This window comes from Astatotilapia calliptera, chromosome 23, assembly GCF_900246225.1.
Source record: "Astatotilapia calliptera chromosome 23, fAstCal1.2, whole genome shotgun sequence".
Classification (NCBI taxonomy): Eukaryota; Metazoa; Chordata; class Actinopteri; order Cichliformes; family Cichlidae; genus Astatotilapia; species Astatotilapia calliptera.
Genome location: NC_039323.1, coordinates 5,935,139 through 5,961,675, shown reverse-complemented (window position 1 = coordinate 5,961,675; position 26,537 = coordinate 5,935,139). Strand labels below are relative to the sequence as shown.

General features: G+C 40.4%; 1 protein-coding gene across 5 annotated transcripts in view; it reads right to left on the bottom strand.

The window, feature by feature from the left end:
* Positions 1-25,058, bottom strand: part of ddr2a (discoidin domain receptor tyrosine kinase 2a) — a 31,201-nt gene extending 6,143 nt beyond the window's left edge. For all 5 annotated transcript variants that reach the window (XM_026159490.1, XM_026159489.1, XM_026159491.1 and 2 more), the window contains exons 1-6: positions 24,915-25,058; positions 11,026-11,139; positions 2,986-3,088; positions 2,209-2,440; positions 1,809-1,956; positions 512-614 (exon numbers count right to left, since the gene is read on the bottom strand). In XM_026159490.1, coding sequence (XP_026015275.1) covers positions 512-614; positions 1,809-1,956; positions 2,209-2,440; positions 2,986-3,088; positions 11,026-11,107 — 668 coding nt within the window. In that variant the 5' untranslated portion in view covers positions 11,108-11,139; positions 24,915-25,058. The remainder of the gene's footprint in view (positions 1-511; positions 615-1,808; positions 1,957-2,208; positions 2,441-2,985; positions 3,089-11,025; positions 11,140-24,914) is intronic.
* Positions 25,059-26,537: the final 1,479 nt, after the last annotated feature.

Sequence of the window (26,537 nt, the reverse complement as noted above, 5' to 3'; positions counted from 1 at the left end):
ACAATATAAATCTGAAGGGCAAAAATAAATAATTTTTGGAAAGGTTAACTAGCCCTAGTAGGAACACTTTTCATATGTTGATCCAGCACTAGGTGGCAGCATTGCATAAATCATTTTTTAATCTTTGGCTTTTGGCTTTGATATTGTAATATGGTCCATTTTCTTTTCCCTCTGCCCTTTTTCCTTGACAGAGAAAAGAAGCTTTGTGTCATGGAGGAGATTATTCACCCTACCATAACCCAAACATGAATGTCAACAAAATACTCAGATTGGTTCAATCTGGTTTTGTAACTGTGTGAGCAGGCTTGACTCAATTATTCCCATGAGGTATTGCCTAACAGTAAACCACCATGGCCCACTCACCACTGTCTGTCTCTGCTGTCACCATAGAAACTGGACAACAACATGGCAAAGGGGAGGATTGTAAGAAGGTGGATGTAAAGTGAGAGGGTTGTGTGTGATGGAGGAAAATGACAAAAAAAAAACCCCAATACATTAAACAGTCACACACCTGTAGATGATCGCTCCATCATACACAGAGTCATTGAGATAAACAGGATAAGCGGGCAAATTCATCTGTTCTCCCACTGGAACGTTGTATGAAACAAGGCCGTCTGCAAAGCAAAGAAAAATTATTCTTTTCTCTTTTTTAAGTGAGAATCCCATGGACTTTTATGAGATCCATCATTCACGTCATGCAGAAAGCCTTTGTTGAAAACCACAAAGTTTGTTTTACATTGTAGTTCAGATTTTTACCAAAATGTCAAGCGTCACAAGAGACGGGTGGAATTTTCCACTTTGGTAGCAGTAATAGTCCTCGATGAAGAGGCAGAACGAGGAAACGAAGAATATAAATGTAATGTTTAGGAGCAGTATGGGAGAAACGGGACTGTTTTGCCAGCGCTGAGAAAAGAAGGACTTTATGTAGCACAAGGAATGAACAAAACCGACTGAATAGCACTTTTACTTTAAGACACCCCCTTAAAGCTTCTAACAAGCTGGAGGTAAAGTGACTTTTAAAAAGCAGTTGCTTTCTTTTTTTCTTTGTCATCCTCATGCGAGCAAAACAATCTGCTAACATGACCAATAAAGTCTGCTTCACAAACATTTCACTACTTCATATTCAAAACCTATTCAGCCATGCAGTATTATTTCATGCACTAAAATCTGGAAATGTTTCAACAAAGGCACCTTTTTCATGGGACTGTGTAAAAAAATATGGCAAAATACGTCAAAGGTTTATTCAATGTTGTAGTTCAATGCATTTAATCAAAACTGAAAGTGCATTTGCAGGAGTAATGTCATTAATTAACCAGCTTTTTATTGATTCATTAGCTATACACGTGAATTTTAAACAAGGATGTGTTCACATGAGCATAAGAAGCATGCAGGGTTTCAAAATAATACATCATGGCATTTGTGCCAGTTTTAAAGCTGGTTTTGGGCATTGATTTTTGCATAATATTTAAGGGAGCAGAGACAGAGAAAAAGTGCTTTAAAAAGTACACGTTGGCTCTTTTTTCACTGATTAATAAAAAAAAGTTACCATGTAAAGGGACTAAAGTGCCTATAAAGTAGATGTTTAATATTTTTCTTGCCATATACTCATTAAGGGCACCAGTGTTTTTCAGACACTGCCCTGCCTGTCATTAAAAAGCAACAGATCCTCAGCTGATCCTCTCTATCTTTATGGGCTCAAAGATGAGGAGGATTTGTTGAATTGCCTTTACAGTTCTTTGCACATTATTCATTATATTTCCCACTTTTCCCTCTGCACGGTTTTCCCTTCCACCTGATCCACCACTTACCCAGCCATTCACAGCCATAGAGCTCCACTCTCATGCAGACATTCATGGAGTGGTCTGTGACTGGCATGAAGCGGACATAGCGAGCAATTATGGGCGGTTCGAGGTCCTTGAGGACAATGTCGTAGGCGTTTCTGTTTCCCTCAATCACCTGGAGGTCAAACAAATACACTGTTATGGCAGACACTAATGACTGAGAGTCACAGAGTTTATAGATAGCAAAGCCATTGCATCACTTTAAACGCAGTCATAATAGGTCCAAGTAATGAGAGGCACTAAAAGGGTAAAATCAGTACAGCGTTATCATTTGCTGTAAAGGTCCAAATAGATATGACTGCCAAACCAGAAAAAGATGTAATTTCACCTGATTTACTGCAGAGGACAAACTCTATGGTGCATTTACCTGCTTGCCCTGTCTGTTTCTCCACGAGATCCAGCGACTGCCATCACGACTGTACTTGATCTTGTACATCTGGGCAAACTCATTACCCATGCCTCCTGCGTGACGACCTTGGGTGCCCACGAGCGTGATAAAGTGGAGGGAGCGCAGGTCAATCTGGAGGAATTCCTTCAGGTTGTCTGGCTCCACTGTTATCTCCGGACACCACGCGCCATCGCCCTCCTCAAAGTCCAACCTGGAGAAATAAATGGAGGGAGAGAGAAAGACAAATAATAGTAGATGTGCACATTAGAATTACAGCCGGAAAGGGAGCAATAGAGCAGAAACGTTAGGACTTGACAGAGAAGAAAAAGGTGAGAGGAAAGTAAAAGTGAGTTCAGTGTTGGATTTCAGTTCCTGCAGCCTGCTATGAAAACACTTTTGGTGAAAGGCTGCATCGTAAATTCATCTTAAAGTGTTAATTTCAGGCAGGGGCCTGGCACAGGAAAGACGGCGCTGGGCAAGACTGAAACTCCAGCCAGGATGGATGGGGAAAGTATATTACATCATTATCCTGATACTTACTGAGGGCCACCCAAGTTCTAGAGCAGACACACACAGAGACACACAATCATGCGGCTGTAGGTTAGAACTGATACCCCAGTCTGTGGTTAACTGCAAATAAACAGGCACAGGCACCTTGCAGGATAAACCACCCACACATATACACACACACTCACTCATTATCAGGGTACACATGCCATGAAACACGTATGTAAGAGTTTGTAGAGAGATACCTACCTGCCGTATCTTGCAGCTGTGGATTCAGACCACTGACTAGAAGCAGAAATGTCCTCATCCTGTATCTGTCCTCCTGACATCCCCAGAGGATACCGGCACACACCTGAAACACCACAACATCCATCAATTGAAATCACAAATATGCAAGCAGACAGACAAAGCAGCCTGATGTTTTCTCAGCCATAAACACCACCGAGCCAGTGGGGTGCATGTGGCGGGGGGATGGGGGTTGCTGATTACAAGTACTGCTGTCAATGAGAAGCTTTTTCTCTTTACTAGCACTTGTGAAAGCAGTAATTCTCTTTTAACTTGCTGTGAGTCCACTTTTGATTATGCAATTATGAAAAGGCCAGAGTTACACAGTAGCATTTTGGTAACGACGCAAGCAGGAAAATATGATTTTTCCACTGGTTTCCTTTTTTTCAGCCTATTAAAAATTCTGATGAGGGAAAAATGGAAACCAGATTGGTTAGTATTACACAGCTTGCAGAAAGTAACTTAGTACATATACTCAGCTACTTTAGTCAGGAAATGTTTGCAGTCTAACGTTTTTTGTAATTGTGTTTATCTACTCTGAAATTGTGTATTTTTAACAGCACTCAAGTTGCTCTGTGTCTTTAGCTACAGTTTCTTTTGTCATCGGTTTTGAGTTTTTGTGAGCTCATGTTTTCTTTTGTTTTGAGCATGATTCATATTTTGTTTGGGTTTTGTTCTTCATTTTTGTTTAAATTTAGCTTTCTGTTTTATTTATTATACCTTCCTGGTGGTCCTACTTTATATTTAGCCTGTCATTTGAGTCTTGCTTTTTAGTTTGTCTTTTTGATTGGGTTTGTGTGTGTGTGTCTAGTTTGCACTTAGCTTTCTATTCATTAAGGTATTTTTTTTTAATTATCTTGTGCTTAGAAGCCTTGTTTATTTTCTGATGCTTTGTATGGGCTCTTTATGGTCTATTTCCTACTTTTGCTGTTTAAGACTGAAGTCTGTTTGCGTTCCTTTATTTGTTGAGTCTTTGTTACTGATGATTTTGGTGGCATTTATTTTTAAATTAATGCCACCTCTATGCTCCTTCTCTGTCCCTCCATAACTCTGTGTTTGCCCTTTTACTTTCAGTGTTCCTGTTTTCCTTCTCATCTCCTGTGTCAAGTTAGTTTTTTTTTTCTCGTTTAGTCTTTATTTCCCATTTTATTTTGGTCAATGTTTAGCTTTCTGTATTTTGTCTAGTTTTACTACACCTGCCCATTGTCTTGATTGTTTTCAGCTTTGTTTAGTTCCCCAACTGTGTTCTCTTCCCTCATTACCTCTTCTGTATATATGTATGTATTGTCTCAGCCTTCCTTTGTCACATTGTATATTTAGCTGTATATTCTCTGAGCTTGGTTTTCTGTATTGTTGAAGTCCCTGGATTTACTTTCTGAATAACTGGGTATGGACTATCAGCATTAAATGTCCTCTCTGTGTTTGCCTTCTGTGTTCCTGTGTCTTGCTGCCTATGTTGGAAATGAATCCATATTCCACATGTGTGTCTTGGCAGAATGACATTTTAAAGAATGACAACATCAGATATAAAGCATAATGATACATATATAAAGAAGCTGCCTACATATTGATGCATTAATGAAAGAAAATACTAAAACACTGACACAGACAATTATGTTTTCATAGTGGAGTAATATTTAACTATATTACTTGGCTAATCCTAACTCAGATGTGAGTGGTTTTCTCAGTGTGACGATGTCCCCATCCAGTGGATGCGAGGGTGTCACTGAACAGTTTGATATGTGCACAATGTAAATCACACTCTCTGGCCTTTCCAGTAATCAGACCCTAACCAAACTGAACACCCACAGGAGACTGTGGACCAGTGACAGTGCTTTCCACCACCAAAAGCACTGTCATGACAGAAAAATGGAAAAATGTTTTTCCAAGCTTCCAGTAGAGCCACCCACCACCTTGGTAAGACACTCTTTATTGGGTTGTTTTCTCTTTGTTTGTCACCCATTTTTATCAGCCCTTTGAAAAAAAACAGTTAGCTTTAAAAACACTAATACATTTAGCTCAACCTCAATATATCCTCTTGTTTAAAAAATGAAAGGTTTTTCAGCCCAGCTATTTTTGAATTCTTGGAATTTAGTAGAGGTTCCTTGTAGTTAGAATAATCCTCATGATGGTCTTTGCTATAGCCGGTCAGTTCACCCACTGATTGGCCGCCCCTCACAAGCAGAAGGCTAGAAAAAAGCAGGTTTATGGCACTTCTGTGCTCACAGCCAGAGCTGTGTGTCTGAAATAATCATTTTTAGGACATCCACTCTCAATGAGCAGAAATCCGTTTAAAACCACTGATTAGGAGCTAAATTTTCTCAGTCTAGAGTATGTGCTTTTGTACACAAGCTTACTAACAATATATATGATCAAAATAAGAGAAACTATAATAGGTCCACTTTAAGAAGACTCAAAGCTAAATATCTCTTGGCCATGTCTTTACAAACAGCAGTAAATATTGTATCAATCTTCTAGTCTAACTCGTTCCACCTCTGTTAAACCTGCAGTCGCACCAACATATCATCACGGTATTTTTTAACTTGATAAGAGGACCACTTCTACTTAAGTGTTTCTTTTTAAGCAGGAATTTCCTGGGAGACTGTCCACCTCCTGTACTTAAATCAGTTATCACACTGTTAAGCAAACGTCTCCCCTAACTCTCCCCAGACCCTCCGCAGTGCTCGACGGTGATGAAAATTCAAACTCGTACTCAAACATTCACCAGACAGAAATATTTCATTCCCAGCTTCTGTCAAGAAACCTGAAAAACTTGATGGATAGTGCTGGACGAAGGGGTGGGGTAGTGCTGTGGGAGGACTGCACACATATGCATGCGCATACACACACGACTACACACTCTGTGCCCTCAAATTGTGGTTCCTTATTGAAATAATAAGCTGTATCCATTCGGTGTTTCTGCCAGTGAAAACAGCACTGGTATCAAGCACATGAGGATTGAGTTATTCTATGCATGTGTGTGTGTGTGTGTGTGTGTGTGTGTGTGTGTGTGTGTGTGTGTGTGTGTGTGTGTGTGTGTGTGTGTGTGTGTGTGTGTGTGTGTCTATGGTCAGAGTGACTGGTGCCCCCACTGTGCGGTCAATAAAACCATTATGCCCATCGTTTCCTACATGGCCCTCCACCCCCTCAAGCTCCTTTCTTCCTCTCTCCCCTGTGTCCCATCCTGTGTGGTCCCTCCTTGCTCTCCTCTGACCATCTGAGTGGTTAAAAGAGATTAAAGTTAACAGCATGCTTTACAAAATCTTCATCTCATTAAGACTCAGTGAGCTAGAGGCTAACTGAGCGTGATCCAGCCAACATGGCATCTATTAACTTTTATACGCCTCTGAATGAATTAAGCGATTTATGGGTGTTTTCAGAGGCCAAAAAAGGGGCACTCTTGACAGGTTGGGAGAGATACTATGTTTGGCTCCTAGACTAATTCCACCTAATAGGATATGACCACCATGCAACCTGTTTTGAACCATGTATGAAAGAGTCTTTGAAAAATTTGATTTCTGCATGTGTGATAGCATCAGGTCGCAGCCTTTAGCTAGGTTGGAGGTGGAAGTTAAAGGGAGTCTGATCAAGTTCGCCTGGCCCCTTGTTTCACAAAAAAACCCTTTGAGAAGATGCCAGCAAGAGCTTGAGGTCCAAGGCCTCCTGTGTCCTCCTCTTGCTCTTTATGTCTCCCTGTTATTCTTTCTTCCTCTGATCCTAATCTCCTCCAAATATTTGCTTAATAGTCGAGATGGGGAGACGCCTTACGTTTTGGAAGTTGGAGCGCGCACAGATACACAAAAGAGCAAGAGTAGATGAAACCACAAACACGCATGAAAGCTTCGTTTTGGCAGTGACACGGTGAAGGAAGCACAAACAAAAACTCTTCCAGATGTCTACATTTACCTCCTCTGACCTCCTCTCATCTTGTCCTCACTAACCTTTGCTGCCCTCCTCACTCCATCCCGCATCATTTATCCCCTACTGTTTATATCCCTCCCCTCCTACAATTTCTCTCCATGCACCAGATCGCTGTGGCAATAAACAGACCACATCAACCAAAACCATCCTACTCGTCTCATGTTCCAAGTAAATTAGTGGTATCCTTAGATGCGTAATTACAAAACAATTTCAGGTGCTCGAACTGCACGAATGACAGCTGGAGTAAAGGGGAAAAAATAATCAAACCTCCTTCAAGATGAACTGCAGAGATGTGTAATACACGAATCCCAATCCAGTCAAAGAACTACACTGTTTGAAAACAAACGATGAATAGTAATCACTGGTTTCAGACTGACATGTAGCTGAAATCTGTCCTTTTGTGGCAGCTCAGTCCAGCTAGATTAGGGGGTTTGAGGTGGTTGGCGCTCCCGCACTTTTGAATGCCAGTAGAGTCTCGTTCGCACAGAGGTGAAGAGTGTAAACAGACACTGAGGTGGAGAGTGAGTGAGCAAAGCACAGCAGCTCTTGTTATTTACTTTAACTGTCTCTGCTATGAAACACAGTCAAAAGTTAAGAGAATACTTTCAGTGACCATTTTGAGGTGAAATTGCCCAAGACGCAACGAATGAAACAGGAGCCATTATCAGACCCTTTAACCACATCCCAGAGAGAGTCAAAGCGAGAAAGAGGCGGGTTTCAGTACGCCCTGCCGGATGTGTGACCGCTCTTCCAAATGTTGGTTTTTGCTGTGTTTATTTATCTACCCGACCCACTCAGAGGTGACCCCCGGGGTGAGTTGTGGGGGCAGTCCAGTGTGTGCATTTGGATGTATGGACACATACCCCACTCCCCTTATGTGCACACCCACCACCACCATCACCACAACCCATCAGGCTTCACATTGAGCTGCGCTATCTAAAAATATCCCCCGTGAAAAAAGGTGGAAAAATACTTGCCTTGTGTGGTGGAGGAATAAAGAGAGAGAGAGATGAAGAAGCAATGGACCAAACCTCTCGCTCACCTCTTGATTTTTACCGCACCCTGCACTGAAAGGCAGACTTGTTCTTTAGCTTTTGCAGTTCAACCACTGACTGCACAGACACACACACACACACCGCAGTCATGAAAGTTTATGTTCACATACCTGTCCCTTATGTGTCAGTCATGTTTTGGTTTCATTGCCTATAAATAAGCTGTCTGCTTTATTGTATCTCCGAGACCATGACCATGTAAACTTATAGCAGCCACTGTGGCCACAAATGGGAATTTACATGGTTATGGCTCAAGTCAGTCACCTAAGTCAGTTGCTTTAAAGCTGAATTAATCAATATTTCTATCAAAAAATTGCATGTGATATGAAAGGTTTGCTGTGCATACCATTTTAGCAGCTTCTGGGTCAATGGTGGGCAATTAATTTCCCCAAGGACACACATTAGAAACTGGGGCTTTAGTGGAAGTTTGCACCGGAAGGTTGCCGGTTCGAGCCCTGGCTTGGACAGTCGCGGTCGTTGTGTCCTTGGGCAAGACACTTCACCCGTTGCCTACTGGTGGTGGTCAGAGGGCCCGGTGGCGTCAGTGTCCGGCAGCCTCTGTCAGTGCGCCCCAGGGTGGCTGTGGCTACAATCTGGCTTGCCATCACCAATATGTGTGTGAATGGGTGGATGACTGGATGTGTAAAGCACTTAGGGGTACTTAGGGACTAGTAAAGCGCTATACAAATACAGGCCATTTACCATTAGCATCCAGGCTGTAAATATAAACCATTAACCAAGTTATTTGACTATAAGCTTCTTGATATTTAGGTTGCAGCAGCAAATTTGCAAAGACTGGCATTTAATTAATTCCTCACATCACATAATTTATATTCTTATTGTAGTGAAATTCACTTTTATAAGCTCTCAAATTCGACTGCATTCATTCATTCAAGACTTAAACATCCTCAAAAGAAGAAGCCCACACAATAATAGTACTGCCCAATATTTGGATGCTCTGCCCTGGCCTGTGCTCGTGTCCACACTTCCTCCCCGCCCTCCTCCTCTCTCCACAGTGAAATAAAGTTCGCCTACTCACGATTAAAATGGGAAAAACAGGGATGGTATAACTCCATTGCTTGGGAATTTTAAACAGGGGAAAGTTGGCATCACTCAGCATCTTAGCTCCACTAAATTCAGCAGTGAATATTTCCACACAGTGAAAAAACGACTCACTTCTCAATGCAGCACAAGTAAAGCATTAGACAGAATTATAGGTGGATATGTCCTGCTTCCGTTTATTACAGCAGGTTGAGATTTGAGTTTTTAGCGGAGGACAGTGACAGCGGATGTGAATGCTTTAAACAATGGTTTGGATCAGATTTTAAACGGGATCAAAGGTCTTAAATGGTGAACTTGTTGAACGCTGACAACGATCAGATACACAAACAGTCTTTTCCTTGACTTATAAGTGGTCAGATACTGGGAATTGCACACCCCACAGACACACACACACAAACACAGAAATGGTGGGGAGAAAGACAGAGCCTATTTCAATGGACTTTCCTGCTGTCAGAATGTCTGGTATGCATTAGCCACAGACTCCAGTGGGATAGCTGGATCACAGCATGCGTGTGCATGCGGGTATATGCATGCAAGCAGGCGCACAAACACGCACACATGCATTCACTCACTCACAAAAACAAGGAAAGAAGACAGACAAGAGGGAGAAGCTTTAACAGAGTCAAACACTCAACGTGTAACTGAGAAGATGTCTCATAAGACATGTTTGAAAGTTTTGGTACTGAATCCTGAAAAGGCTTTCACATATGACTATATAGGTCAGAAATGCAGCTATTAATAACTACGTATGAGGAAATGCTTGAAAGTAACCACAGCATGCAGGCACTATTTTACTTATACTCCTTGACACCCTTTGATCTCAATTGCAACCAGGCTGAATTTATTCTGTTGTCTTTGGATTGATGAATAAATGAGTGCCAGAGTGAGTCAGGTTCAAATGTGCGTTTACCTGTGATGTGGTTGTGTAAGTATTTGTGTTTGCCTGTGCAGTTCAGTGGTGAGAATGAGAAAGAAACATGTAGAAAACAGCTGTTGTTTAAAAAAAGGAAAAAGAAAAGTTGTGTTTCTTAAAAAAATACTTTGGTTTGGTGGGTTTGAAAAATGTAATGTTTGTAGTTTTGTTTCAGCAGTGTCCATTTGAGAGAGCAGAAAACCCCCAGGCCTGTCATCATGACCTCATGTTTGCTTTTACTTTCATACTTTCTCAAAATAAAATTGGGTTTACGGTCTTAAAATGCTGCAGAACATCATGTAAGAAAGTTTTATTTTGAAAGTGGAAGTGGGGTGTAGAAAGGCTGGAGGATGTGGAAGTGATGGGGCACTTTTTTTTTTTCCACTGTTGTTTTTTTTTTTTTAACATTTCTTGGCAGAGCTGTCGGGATATAACCTGTAAACCCTGTTTTGAACTTTTCTGACAAAACCATTATTAATTACTGTTATTAGATCTGAAATACTGTGGCATATATGTCATTCATTATTCTTTCAACAATAAAGAAAACTGAACCTGATGACAGAAGCTTTGAAACTGAAATCATAAACAGTAGCCAGCTCGAGGTTTTTACTGGCAAATATCTGCTGCATTTCTACAATTTCAACAATAACTAGAAAGCTCTCTTTGGTTGCTTTTTGACTCAATCTTTGCCCATTAAATGTTGCTACCCCATTTCCTTGTAAAAAAAAATTATTGGTCCCTTTTCATTGACATCACAAAAACCACACATACATTGAAGAGAGAGCTGGAGAAAGGCGTGCATGCTGGGATCAAAGAGGCCAAACCAGAAAGAGAGGACCACATGGCTCCCACAATGCAGCACTTATCCAGAATCTGAATCAGTTGCAGTCTGGACTGTTGGGCTGCAGCACTGAGTCCAAAAATCCCTACTCAAAACTCATAAAAGTGGTTTTATAGTATTCACAAACTCTTGAATATGACCTTATTACACCCTCAGACACCCAAGGACAGAAAAATGGGAGCTCAACACAGTACGTCATCTCATTTTGCACACACCTGGGTTGACCTGTGACGTGACGCCTCCTAACAAATAGACAAGGATGAGCAGGAGGAAGTGAATGTCCCACAGGTGCTTCATCCCAAACACGTGCAAAGAGACAGACTTCCAACCTGAAAGACAAGATGGAAACAGCGGGTTATGCAAACACCTGAAAGACAGTTTCATAAACTCGGGGATAAAACTGTGAACTCTTTGGTGCCTGCAGGATGACCAGATTACATTTTGTACTAACTCCTCCTGTATTCATGGGAACAAAAACATTTGTTTAGATATATAAGAGGAAAATGGCAGTTTAATTGGAAACATGTTTTTATTTCACTCAATAAAAAACACAATAACTGCCACCGAAAACTGGAATTTCCCTTTATTTAGAGCTTTATCGCTCTGTGAAAGAGCTATTAAAATCTAACTGTAGGGATGTTTAAATTTCAGCCAAAGAAGACAAAATAGTCTCAGTTAAAGTTGGGTTTTTTTATGATTTTACATAATGCACACTAATTATAGGAAGAAATGAGGAACGAATAAACGAAGGGACAAATTATGAAGCGAGGGGGAAAGAGACGTTGAGGCACTGAGTCACAGACATGACCTCAGCTGGAAGGCCGCACAGCCAACCAGCCGCCTCCAACTGACCAGTCCATCCAACACCAGAGAGAAACACCTAGTTTCAGCTAGTTTCTCACCAAATCCAATTCATAATCAGCCTTTATTTGTAGCACTTTTTAGATTACATTTACAAATGCTGTGACTGTGCAAATGTAAAAGTGCAAAAAGTGATGAAAGAGATCAGTGAAATGCCAGCGTGCTTGATCTTTTTAAAGGAGACTATTAAAACTCTGAACAGCTTCGCCAGCATTAGCAAAAGCTTCCACTTATGTTTCCGCACTAAATTTGCACATTCCTGATCACCGTGTGTCTGCTTGAAGAAATCAGAACTTAACACCTGAAGTCTAGTTTTGCTTTAACATTTTACAGCGTAGAATACTCTACACGCTGTTCAGCTGTTTGGTAGTAGAGGAAATCAATAAAGCAAGGTTATCTAAACTAAAACACACGTGATGCAAAGCAAAACTAAGAGAACATTGTGGGAATTTTCATAAAGAAACATCACAGTGAGTGTGTGTGTGTCTGTATCGAACATTTCCTGGTCTTCGTCTCGGGCCAAAAGCAACATATTCCTGACATTCTCCCACTGAAATAACAAAAGGAGCAGCAGTCTGGTCAATGAAACAGAGTTTCACCACAGTGCAGGCCTCTGTTCATTTTATTTCATGTTCAATCTGCTGTCATCTGTTTCAAGATTTGCTGAAACTTCAGTTTGTCCAAATCAAACATATATGCGGTACAGGATCTGTCCGCCTATAGATACGCCTGCACTGCAGCATGTGTTTCTAAACATTACCTGACTAAGACGCACACAGGAACAAGAAGTGCACTCAGATTGGACATTAAATGTGCAGGTAACGATAACAGGTAACGATAAGATAAATTCAAAGATAGTGAGCACTCCTCCTGTGTTTTTCATCCTTCATTCAGCTCTGTCACCTAAATCAAACAGTGTATTTTCAGTTTTGAGGATAAATGAGGAGTGTAAGGCAAGGCAAGTTTATTTATATAGCACAATTCAACAACAAGGTCATTCAAAGTGCTTTACAGAGACATTAAAAAACAAAAACAAATAAAAAGCATGATTTAAAATTGATTAAAAAAACAGTAGATAAAATCAGAACAGTTGATAAAATCAGTAGCTAAAATGTAAGTTTTGAAATTTAAGCTTAAAGTGTGGATTTGGTGTTTTATTCAAATGCTGCTGAGAACAGGTGAGTCTTCAACCGGGATTTAAATAAACTGAGTGTTTCAGCTGATGTGAGGCTTTCTGGGAGTTTGTTCCAGATATATGGAGCATAAAAGCTGAATGCAGCTTCTCCGTGTCTGGTTCTGACTCTGGGAACTGATAAAAAACCGGATCCAGATGACCTGAGGGATCTGGAAGGTTCATACTGGGTCAGGAGGTGTAATATAGCTTTGTAGCCCTGAGCTTACACTGTTTTTACAAGAAGTTTAGAATCGCGCCTTATGTTTAAGAACAAAATCCTATCAAAATGCTTGATTTAGCATTAGTTGTACATTAGTTATGAATTCTCTGATTGCTTGAGCACAGAGAACAGAGAGTCCACCCAGTGCATGTTGTGACACTTATTACACCCTGACTTGCCTCTTTCATTGTACCTTCACACATAATCTCATTGCTTTTTCTTACTGCTATTTCCTGCAGCTTCATGTTACGGCCATTTCCCACTGAGACGCTTTTGCTAAGCTTAATTCCTCTTGGCATTTCGTAGCTAATGAAACACAAACACCTGATGGCTTGCGTGTATGTGGCAGTCAAAAATGTGTTTACCATGTGCTGGAGAACATTTATGTAAAGACTGCCTGTATTGTATGTCGGGGAGGAGAACTGACTTTTGGTTATACATTTGGAGACTCTCAAAGGAGCATACCAGTGTGTTTGCGTGCAAACATACATTTCACATTACTGCTCACCAACTATCAGACAGTCTGGAGCGCTTTAGATCTAAACTTAAATATGTGGACTGACAAAACTGAGCACAGAGAGGCTGAATCCCCAGACCATGTCTCCTGTTGATAATTGGTGGTCCCCTGAGTTGTAATCAACAGATCAAAAGGCCAGCCTCTGAAACACCTCCAAAGCACTATCTCTAAAACTAATGATCAGATATACTTTCAGTAAGCGAGCAAAGCACGCTGTAATCACAGATGACTCCTGTGGATAAAGACAAACTTGAAAAACCTGCAGGTTTTACACAAATAAAGGCGGGGTACATTTGACAAACACAAAAAGTGAGTCTGAAATGTCTTTAAATGGCAACAACACCAAGAAAAACATGTTTTAGATAATAATGGCTTTTTATTCTCTTGCCAAAAGTAAAATGTCTAACTTTCATTTGTTTGTTGTATGGGGATGAGAGGCCCTTTAAGATGCTGGAATTTTGCATGTTCGCTCCATGTCTGCATGGGTTTTCTTCAAAAACATCCATGTTAGGTAAACTGATGATTCTAAATTGGCCCTGTGTGTGAATGTGAGCATGCATGGTTGTCTAGATCTCTGTGTTAACCTTTCAGAAGACTAATGACTGACACAGGGTGTACCTGTGCAAGTCATTTGTGTACCTAGGAGTACCTGATGTACCAAGGATAGACTCCAGTCCCACCACAACCCTGAATGGATAAGCAGAGGAAAATGTATGGCCTATTATTTATTAAAGTTTTTAACTTTTTCTCAGCTTTAAACATCATTTTTTTAAGGTTTCCTCATATAAATATTCCAAAGTTTAATCAGTAACAGCTTCAAAACTGCAATTTGAAAATGAATACATTTGGACTCTGCTGCTCTGGAGAATTTGGGCAATAAATTTCCTTATCACTCACTTGATACAACTGAACTTCCCCTAAAACTCATTACATCTTTACTCTGCGAATGTGATACAACAAAAATGAAACACAAATAATCATATAACTGTTTAGTCAGTTATAAAAACCCCAGCTCTGTTTTTACAGCAGACGGATCCTAATTCCCGATTCACGGACCTTCAGAAAGTTAGAAAGTGTTGAACAACCACAGATCTCGACATAATTTACTTTAAGATTTAATTGCAGAGGTTTGGAAAGTGCTTAATATGGTAATAAAGACTACTGTGAAAGCTTAAATTGTAGTAAGAACACCGGGAATCTGAGTGAAAAGACTCGGCTCAGCAGCAGCCTGGATAAACTACGTATGTTGTGACAAAATCAAATCTAGAAGGCAAAAAAATGTAACTATAAAGTCTAATCTATAAAAATTAAACCCGTTTTTTAAGAGTTGTTTGCTTCCCCGGAATACAGCTACACAACTTCCAGGTGTGTTTTCCATACCTGTATTAATAAAACAGCTTTTATTCCCTGTTATAGTAACATCAGATCAGTCCACAGTGCTAAGAACCCAGCACAGGTCCACATTTCTGGAAAGTTCTCTCCGCTCTCCTCTTACAGGAACACGGCAGGAAAAACTTATTCATATCCTATCTCCGTTTCAAAAGGTATCCTTTCCAGGGATTTTTCCTTTGCACTTCCAAAGAAAAATTTCAGACTTTCATGTGAAAAAAATAAAGAAAAACAGAAAGTATCTCATTAAACTATTACTAAACCATGTAATATGATTAAAATATAATTGGTGAGTAATTTTAAAGTGTACTATTATTCATCATATTATGTATATTTAACATTTTCCATAAAGAGAAAATTAGCTGTCTCATTTCATGATGAAATACACAAGTAGCAATGGTGAAGTAAAAGACGGGGAAACTGGAGACCAGCTGCACAAACCCTTCAGAGGTGAATTTATTCTGATAGCTCCTGAGAGACACCACAGGAAAAAGTTAGGAGAGCTGGGTATACACAGACACCCCCACCTGTACATATGCAGAACAACCTCCAGGCCCTTTGTTATTCAGCCTGCTGGAGCACACACGGGATTCAAATTCTCTGAGGTGAAAATGGAAATAGTGTCCCCTTCCAGGTACGATATGTCTGCCATTTTCCTGCTAATTAAACAATCCTTCAACACTAGCAGGCAGAGTTTGGTTTGGATATCACTGGTCTGAGGTAAAGTCTGCTCTCTACTGTGACGATGGCGCCCAGGTAAACCGGGTCCAAATTTGGCCTGCATTTTTCACAACATGCAATCCAGTGTAAACAGCGAGACTGAGAACCACGGGAGGGGAGAAACGAGGTGAGGATGGAAGCACAAAAGAGGTGTTGGATGAAAAAGGGCTATGATTCCATAGAGGACATGTCAACTCATAAACGGAGCTCTGAGGAAGAAGGAAAGCAAGATGAATTATAACGAGCGTGTTTTACGGTTGTTGTCATGGTGTAGTTCTTAAAGTGATGTCCAGAGGCCTCGCTTTGGGATCGGTTATATGTAAAAGATGGATGTAGCCACCGTTACATCACCCATTAGTTAATGAAATCCTGTTATGAACTGTTAGGGTGATCATTTTTGCCAATTTGCTGCAATTTTGGTGTTGTAACCACACTGACGACTGAGAGGCGGGTCTGACTGGGAAACTGAGGGATAATGCACCTTGCCAAACACAAGGTGGACTCCACAAATAAAGGTGTGCTTTTGGATATACCCTTTTACCCTATTAGGGGCTGTTTTCTTAGGAAATTATTATTATGAAGTGTTAAACTTGTTAAAATGTTTTTAAGAAGGTCTAGGGCCATTTTTCTTAGATCTATAATCCAGTGTATTTTCTCAACATGGCCACAAAACGGTAAGTTTAAGACACTTTCACACTTTTGGAAGGAACATACATCTTTGATATACAGTTTGTAGTCTGGTACTGTATTTCTGATCCTTCTTGCCTTATAACTTTCTCACTTTGAACATGTTAAATTGCTGACTTAGGCATATCCAAGTATCTGTGTGCCGCCTCACGTTTTAAATTCATAGACATGAGAGAGTCTACACCTCTGATCACCTATCTTTTAAGACAGCTAACCTTCAGGAAAGTCTATACCGGTGCAAGGCCCGCTCAAGGTTCACATTTCTGAAAATAAACTGCGGACACTTCCAAAAGCTTTCAGAAAAAGAACAAAAAATAAACCTGAGCAGAAAGTGTATAAAGCAATCAAAACAAAAGGCTTTAGAGTAGCAGGCATGACACATTTCAATGTGTCCGGGGAAACTTTCCTGTTACAAGTTATTCTGTAAAAGCATACAAATCTATAGTAAAAATATAGTCCAAAGAGGCCACAAAATTTAGGAAAAAAAGTCAAATATATGACTTCACCAGTTTATAATTGTCAAGAGTGACAAGATACATAACAGAGTGGTGAGTTTCACATCAGTTCCACCTTACCGAGCTGTATCTCCAGACTATAAGTTATAAATGCCGAGGCAATAGCTCAAAAGGAAAATTGGCCTCATTTACTGTATTCCAACTCCAAAAGTTTCCTTTTTCCCTGAGTGAAAATGTTTAGCCATCGGTGGGATGAAGAGTCCCTGAGGATGGCCTTTTTTCTGGTTTCATATGCTGCCATAGACATAACTATTTAGCATATAAAAAACAGAAAGCATGGAAATTTCTTCTTTTAAATACATCTGTGTGCCTCCCCTAGGACTGCAAACATCCATCCATCCATCCATTCGCTTCCGCTTATCCTTTTCAGGGGACTGTAAACATAATATGCTAAATGTCATAATGGAGTGCTCTATCTTCAGTCACAATATTAGGCAAGAACCCGATTTTCAGCTGAGGTTAAACTCATCTGTCATTATTAGTGTCATTTTGAAACTCTGATTGTTTATGAAGAAACTTGTTATAATTCCACATCATCAAGAGTTACATTTACATACATATTCCCCATGCAGGAAATCATGACCGCGAGGGGCCTCACCCTCAGGTCGGCTGAGACACAGGCTTACATGTTCAGCCCCTCATGGGTCGATAAGTTAGCCCTCCTGGTGAAAAGAATACTTTGACATGTTGGGAGACATGTTATTTTCCCTTCCTGCAAAGACTTAGATTAGACGATAAATACTTTTCTCCTATGTGTCTCTTTACAAAAAGCTGCTGTCAGCCACTGGTTATATTAGCTTAATCTAATCTAACTTGTTCTGTTTTTCTATTTGCATAGATGTCTTTATAAGTGTGAAAATTGGGTGCTAGCAGGCCAGAAAAAGGCTATTTGACTCCCCAGTCTTGAGTGTTTATCCTATGCTAAGCTAAGTAGATACTTGCAGTAAATTCCTACTGAGCTGTGCGTTCACATGTTCTCCAGGAGGACGAATTTCCAGAGTCAGAAGGTCATTCTTCTGACGTTGTGTTCAAGTGCTTTAAGTCAGAAAATGGAAATAACATGGATGCTACAATGAGAAACTGTTTCTTGCATATAATAAATAAAATAGTTTTACTTGAATTGTTTATGTATTCACTGATAATAAGCTTTCTAGCTAGTCTCAGACAGTGTAGATGGATGGCAAGTAATGTTACAATCTAATACAGTACTACAGATTAAATGATACTATAAAAGTGGTCTGCAATATGTGAATTTCCACGATTGACCAAAAGCTGCTATAGCCAACAAAACATTTCCTTTCATACTCCGCGTGTGCTTTTATGACGTCAAGAACTCGGCAAATCATGTGCAGAACTTGGAAAAGTTGTTGTTCCAACTTGAGGGGGTGTTTTGGTGAACTTTTTCCAGCCGGGAACCTTTTTTTTCCCGATTATTCCAACACCAAATGAATCCACAAAAGAGCTGGATGTCCTCAAAACAGATTCAAATGCAATACTTTAGCACCAATAATGAATTGTTATTTTCCTCTTGACTTACAATATAGTCCAGCATAACAGCTATTTATACATACTGTCTTACCAAGACTCAAATATGATAGAAAACGTGCTTTAAATGTTCCTGCTCGCACTGGGAGTTTTTGGGTTACTTTACATTTTACACAAAATCTTACATGCTAGAGGCTAGACCCCACTCAGGACAACATCTATGGCCAAAGCTATTCAGAGTTATTGCATGTTAGAACAGACATTATGTTTTTTAGAAATAATGACTTTCAGCCTCTGTGATAGGGCTCTAGCCTTTGATTGAAAACAGGTTGTTATAAACCAAGCGGTGATCAGCAGCAAGCAAAGTTTATTATCTAGCTGGAGCAGAACGTTCCTGAATGGAATAACTGTTTGCTCAAATTTCTGTTTCTGGGGTCGATATCAGGTCTCTCTTGGCTAGTTCAGGAAGTGGTGAAGGACAGATATTCCACTCAGAAACCCACAAGGCCGCAGAAAGAAACACACGCACAGCACACACATTTTTTAACCTGAAGGACGTCTTAAATACCTTTGAGGTAAACTGATGAGTCTGGACAATTCAGAAGAATAACTATTCAACCTAAATATTAAGGCAGTCTCACAGGCGCTCATGCACTGATTGCAAAGTCCTCCTGCAGAGCACTCACATTGCCAAAGAAAAAAAAATGCACAGGGATTTTATTTTGTTTTCCCAGGCTTTATATGTTTGTGTAAATAATTTAATTTGCTCGGGAGTAACGGGCAAAGCACACAGAGTAACACTGGTGCACCAGGGCCTGCAGCCTGGGAAAAACTGTAAAGTCAACACACAGGTTTACCTGGCTCTACTCCCTGCCTCTCTCACATACAAACACACAGCAGCATCAACATCTGAGGTTTTACAGGATCCCTCGCATGACAGGAAGCAGCCAGGCGAGGCTGGCACGGTTGAGAAAGACTGAGAATTTCACCATCCAGGCACCAAAAACTGTCCTGCCAATATCAGTGGCCAGACAGAAGAGGAGGGGGTGAAGGAAAGCACAAAGGCCTGAGGCTAGGGAGGCACTTAGAAAATTATATCTTCTGTTTTATAATCACAACGCTAAAACACAGGCCATAATTTCTGTCAAACTGTATGACTTCACGTTGATTAAAATATGAAATTTAACTACAGTGCTTTTAGAAAATAAAAATAACTGCATGACAGGTTAATTTCCAGGGTAAACACATTATAATGTCACTGCTCAATTCTCGCTTTTCCATTTGCTCGTATTTTACTCTGCTTCCTAGATATCGCCCCTTGTCCCGACTGACTGCACAAAGGCTCTTGATTTAAGAAGCACAGGAAGGATGGAGCGTAATCTTATGCTAATACTAAGCCCACTAACATACGGCAAAGTGGCATGTCTTGATTTATGAGATGAATCGTTATCAGTTTGCCAAATCTGAACACATTTTAATGGCCACTAAATCATTTTGATCTTATGAATAAAACAATAAAACACATCTATTAGCTACCTTGTATTTTTAAACTGGGTTTTGTTGGAGACCTGGAATGTAATGGAGCCTGTCTTTAAAGCACTTCTATTGTTCAAATGGTATCAATAGTAGACTGAAGCCTGAAGCCCAAGATTTGGGCTCATAAGGATTACTTACACACATGCTGATCTCATTATCTATTATTAACTTTGGTCAGATTTAATATGAGTAAATACATAAGGCAGAAAATAAGAAAATGCTTAAAAGTCAACCATTATTTTTCTTATCTATTATTTTCCCCTCATTTTTGTTTTCTGTGTTAATGCCAGGACACGTGGTAGAAAAATTATGAGCATGAGTACCAAATTGGTAATAAGATAATAAGAAGCACTTTTGCACCGAGAGCCACGCCCTGCATAGAGCACATGTACTAGTGTGAGTGTGTTTATGTGCACAGGTCTGATTGCTATTCAGTGCACCCGTATGCTATGCACCATAACCATCCACATGTGCTTTCTATTATATCCTCTTGTTTCTCCCTTAAGGCTGTAATATAGAATCACAGATATTTTATTTTTATGGAAAAGTATGGAATCCGAATTGTATTTCACAACCAGACCCAGGTGGAGCCATGTAAACACACAGCCGTAAAATCTTAGAATGAGGAGCAGGGACATGCATGGAAGAAGGCCCACACACACACACACACACACACACACACACACACACACACACACACACACACACACACACACACACACACACACACAATTAAATTATTGTGACTGGAAAGGAAAAACGCCACGGAAAACAATCCTCTATTGTCCACATAAAATGTTGTGACATGTGGGGAGAAGTCCTTAGTTACATGCTTAAATGTGGGATATCTTACACCACATATGCAAATGTGACACGGCAGACTTTAAATGCTGCTCTGCGACACTGTGGATGAATACAAGATTCCGCTTCCTAAGCAATAGTTTTACAGTAATGTGAAACCCAAAGCTGAAAAGCAAAGGTCCTTCACTGCTTCACTGGTTGGAGACAACCTCTGCCGGATCTCTTCACATAAACAGTCTGTTTTTTGTTGCCTTCGTGTTGTTTATTTCCTTTAAAAAGCTGTGCAGGGGAAATATTATGTGTCACATCTTGTGTCGAGGCGTCTTTTTTGTTTTTTCTTTATTACTGAGTCACAAAGCTGCTTTATTTATTTATTTATTGTTATCCTGGAACAGCAGTCACAAAGCGCTGTAGAAGAAACACCATATCACACGCAGCTTTGTGACATACTGTCATATTTCACTTTGTTTTAAGCTTCGCAGAAATTTCTCTATTTAAAAAAAGCCAGTAGTCAAACTCCACAGAGCTGGAGTAAGTGGTTCAAAGCATAAGGCAACCAGATCTCTTTTCGGTCCATTACCGTTATTCAGATGATTGAAAATCTACACAGAAAAACTGTCTGGATTCTGTCTTCGTACTGCTTGCTTACATGATGGCTTAAAGGCTGCGTAAGGCGGTTGTCCCACCAATACACTATGTAATAAAGCAAAGGGGTTTTTCTTTTACAGCATAACTGTGTACAACGCATTCAGCCAGGAGCACACCTGTTGGAGTACGCCAGCGATGGTGCCACTGGGGACTGAAACTTGCCTGAGGACACGAACTGTTCAAGCCAGTGTACAAGTGCTTGTAAAAAAAAGGCTGTAAAAATGGAGAAAGAATGTGAGAACCTGCAGGAGAGACTGAAGCGTCATTTTTAGCACCCTCAGGCTGACCGGGCACAGAGTTTTACCTGCAAACTCCACCAAAATATTTCGACAAAGGCACAAACTGTTCATTGTGAATATTGTGCAGCTACAGGCTGTGTTTGTTATGTAAGGAGAGTAGCCCAAAATCTATGAGTGGAGATCCAGTTTGATTGAATATGCAGGCCCTGAACTTTACAGCTACACTGTCAGATTGGAAAAACAGCATCTCACGCCAATTTCCATCTCCCCCGTTAAAGCAGAGCTCTATCCGCCACACGGCGCCCAGCTCAAGAGCACTTGTGCATTGAAGCCATTTGACTGTGGCAGTTGGGGCTGTCTTAAATTTAAACAGCACACTGACTCACAAATATCAGTGACTGCCACTGAAGTGAATAATATATAAAAAAAAATACATTCACTGCCACCCACTTTCAAACTGAAAGCGCATTCTTGTCCAAAAGGTCACTAATTAAAACAGAATGATTTCAATAAATTCTTTTGTATTTTTTGTAACAGGATCAAATAAAAACAAGTCGACACAGCAGAGCAGATAGCAGTGGTTCCAGAAAAAAAGGCCGGCGTTGTCCATGCAGTGACAACTCAGCAGTGACAACTCATTCAAAGCCAAGACTGTCATTTGTACCCAGCAGCAGCAGGCTGCAGCGAGTCATGAGGTTTTTCTCATGTTGAGATATTGCCTCAGAGTGTCCCTGACACTCTGTAATTAGGGAAGGCATGAGAGAACTGAGGTGAAGAGATGGATGATGAGCATCAGACAAACAAACAAACAAGAAAAGACTTCCACATGTAAACAGGAGAAGGAGGACAGCTGAGGACACGTGCAAACAGAAAGAGGAGGATTTCTGACTGCTTTGTGTTAATGAGCACCTCTAGCTTGGCTCCTTTATAATTACCTAGCTTTCATGATACACATCGAGAATAAGCTCACTCTGGACAAAAGCAGCGAGCTTAATAATTATTCTACAGCGGAAATTAAATATATGTTTTCCATGACTGAAGACAAATCAACATATAGTTTTCAGAGAAACACCAATTAGACATACTCAGAAATAAGAAGGACAAAGGTAGACTTCTCTGGGTTACACGTTGCGTAATGCCCCTCAAAAGAAAGGTGATGATATGGGTGGTGGTTTGGGCAGGGTCGAAGTTCAAGCACATGTGGGATTACAAAGTCAACAGCGCAGTATTTTAGCCATGACGTTCCCTGAAATGGATCTATTTATGCCAAATTACAGCATGCACCTCAGCTAACGAGCGCACAGCTGGTTTTCTCCTGCCAGAGGCATTGATTTGAAAACACTTCCAATCAAACAAGGTCAGTGTCGGGTTACTGCTAAGCTAAGTAAGCACCGGGTGCCTCTAGTGCAGTGTTTTGAAAGTAGGGTTGAAATTACAACCTTTGCTGTGGTGTGTGATTTGGGTCTGTATGTGAGGATGTCAGTCAGCGTCAAAGCTCGAGACAGAAGGGTTGCTAATTGAAAGGGCGTGCAGGAGAAATGCATAATTCCTCCTGTTGCTTCTTTTATTCTCTCTATCTGGGTGTGCGCCTATATGCATCTGCACACAGCTGCTCATCAGATACTGACATATATGGAGAACAGAGTGATGGCATGTGCTTAAACCAACAGTCTGAGCAAGTAAAATATATGGGTCCACTCCCCTCTTGCATCAACCACAAGTGTTTCATATATTTCAACGTAATAGGAAATAACTTATTTTAATTCTGCTTTGGCAAAGAACTCAATTATTATGATAAAGATGGTTTCCTATTAACACAATAACACGCCAAGCAGGGACACAACAAAGAGAGCTTAAAGGAAAAAGCCACACCCATATAGTCTTACACTGCAATAAATCCACAGTTTGTTGTAATCAGTACATTCCTGGACTTAATTTGCGGTGATGTTATGAAATCTGACTTATTGCTTTCTTTTGTCTGTTCCTACTCTATTACTTATTTGGTCCTCACAGAGAAAGTGTCTGATCTAATAGCAGCGATAGCATAAGCAATTACAGTCCTGCACAGAAGTCACAGCCTTGTGCCATCAACAGTGTCTCAGCAATCAGCTTTATTAAAATAGGGCTTTTTTTTGTCAAATCACTTCAGATATTATGAAGTCACTGGGGTCAGCATCAGGTTTTTGCATTACTGGAATGAAAGTGCTTGTCCAGAAAAGAAATCCATCCCCATATTAGACCCAGACTACATACGCATACCTGAGTGTCAGCGTGACCTTCCTCTAACAATTATTCCATTGATCAGAGCCACCTCTCATGACTGTTCACCTCAGCTGGGCACCGTGGTTCAAATGTCAAAGCTCTGAGCTCATAGTCCATATCCTGCGCTCTTCGGCAAAGCACAAAAGCGACCTCTGTGTGAACATCTATTACCCACATACCACAGGATGATACCTACATACCACCTATGTAACACCTACACTGAAGTACACACATCACCTCAGTGACACAAAGGCGTGTTTTTTTTTTAGAAAGCTGCAACTTCAAATTTCAACATTTCACCAGGTGACCACAGAGAGGATCTAAGCAGCATGAAATGAGTCAGTTGTTTTAGTTTTCCAAAACTTCCAGGCCACAAAAACACACACAAAATATGTGTGAGTTTGATGCACGGCAGTAGAAAAGAAGTCACATCATTTTTTCATTAGCTATGCCCGTAAAAATAATACGCACAGTCATTCCGCACAGAAGAGAGGGGTTTGTATGATGAAGTCAATACCGCAACATACTCCAAAATTATATTTAAGCCAGTCAACAGTAGACATGTGTGTTGTCTTAAAGTTACAGTAAGCACATAGAGAATAAAAAATACTCCACATCGGAAGATCTTAGCCTGCAAAGAGAAGTTTGCATTATATTCTTTCCTTCAATTTTAATTTCCATTAGAAATAAAAAGATTTTTAGGAGTGAAAAGAAGGAATTGGCCTCAATCACATTTGAAGTCAACCGCAGCAAAGCCAAACGGTAAGTAATAGCTTCTGTTGAAAACAGCTGCATCCACTGCAGAGCAGACAGGAGTCTGAATGCGGCACCGCATCGCTCTGTTCTGCTGTCCACTCTTCTCGTCTGCCATGCAAACAGAAGCTGCTTCAGTCACAAAAGTACACAGAAGTCTGGATCGCGTGTGCAAACGGGCCTCCCAAGAGGAAATAATTCAAGGAGAGAGCCAAGAAAGCTGATCAGTCTTAACAGTCCTAACATAGAGAATAAAAAGTTGTTGTTTTTTTAAAGTAAAAGAAATGAGTGACTTACTTCTAAGAAGGTTTTATTTTCATTTCAAACCATTTGTTCACTGATGGTTTTAGATTATTCCAGTGAGACGCAGGCGGCTGGATGTAACCCTCCAAACCTTGCTCTCTGTTGCTCGCTCACTCTCTGTCCGTCAGTTGCCTTCACCAGGACTCACTGGGCTGATGTAAGACACCCCTGCAAATAGGGGGGGGGGAAAAAGAGGGAGAGAAGAGAAACAGAGTAAGAGAGAGAGAGAGCGAGAGAGGGAGGGAGGAAAAAAATCACATTCTGTGGATTCCTGGGAGTTTGCCAACGTCCCAGAATTCCACATGCCACACATAAGGTTTCAATTAAAGACACACACAAAAAATCCAAAGCTCAATCAAAAAGCTTTCTTCCTCCTGAAAGGAACCTTTCTTTTGACAGCTACAGGACGAAGCATAGAAGCAGCCATAACTGAAGGTAGTATTTGCGGTGGTGTTGCTGTCACTTGCTTTATGTCAAATTCATATAACTTATTGTTTCATCACTAACCTTAAAAACAAGCTTATTTAGGTTTAAAAACTGCAAAAGAAGCTACTCTTTTATTGAACTCAGTGGCACTAACGCAGCAGTTTGTCACAACCTCAATAGTCGAACCAGATCCATGAAAAGTGTGAGTCAGGTGTCAGAGAGAGGTCTACTTCTTATTACGTTGTACTCTGTGTGTTTTGCTGCTGATGTGGTCTGAACTCTATGACCTGATCTCTATAAAAACAATGAAGTTTTCATCTGTTAGACATGGTGACTAAGAGCTTTTCTTACTTAGTTACATGCAAAGCTGCTTGCTTTGCTGATGAGGAAGCCATATTGACCTGCAGGGAAGTGACACCAATGGCCAGTGGAAATTTATTGGAACCCTAGGATTTTACTTTTTACTTGCTTGGAGATGTTTTTTCTGCTGCTTTTGCAAGTGTTTTACCACAGCTCCCACTGTCCTACTCTGTATTCCCCAGTTTAATATTCTGTTTAGGCATTTGTCAAGTCTCTTAAAGCTTTCCAGTTCTTTCCGATGGCCTGTTGGGGCAACGACTGTAGTTACAAAGAGATTTCCAGTTGTGTAAAGGTGTATCTGATATCCCTGTGTTAGTGTTGTTTCTGAATCATCATAATTCATTTTGACCTTGGTTCAGTATCACAAGTGACCAATGACAGTGTTATGGTGTCATAGTTTTGCGATGTGGAAAAAAAACGTTGCCCATGTCCACTCAGGAAAACATCCAAGAAAAGGAGGGGTTTGGGTTGAGGGCTAACATGTGATCTTGGTTAGGGTTACGGGGCTATAGTTAGGATATCGTTGCAGTGTTAAACCTGGACAAACATTAGCTTTGATGATCCAGGAACAACACCAACATGGGGATATCAGATGGTGCGTTGGAAAACAGCCCTCATTAAACACCTCACTCATGAGTTTATGTACTCAGTCTCTTATTTTAAGTCATTAGGAAGAGAACATTAAATTCTTTTGTAAATTATTGTAAGTATTGGAGTCAGTTATTAGAGGATAAAGGAGGCTTTGGTCTTTGGCTCATGACTTTTACAGTCTGATATGCCAGCAAATAGGCCTTCGACAAGTTAACCCTAAAACGTTCTGTTTAAGTCACT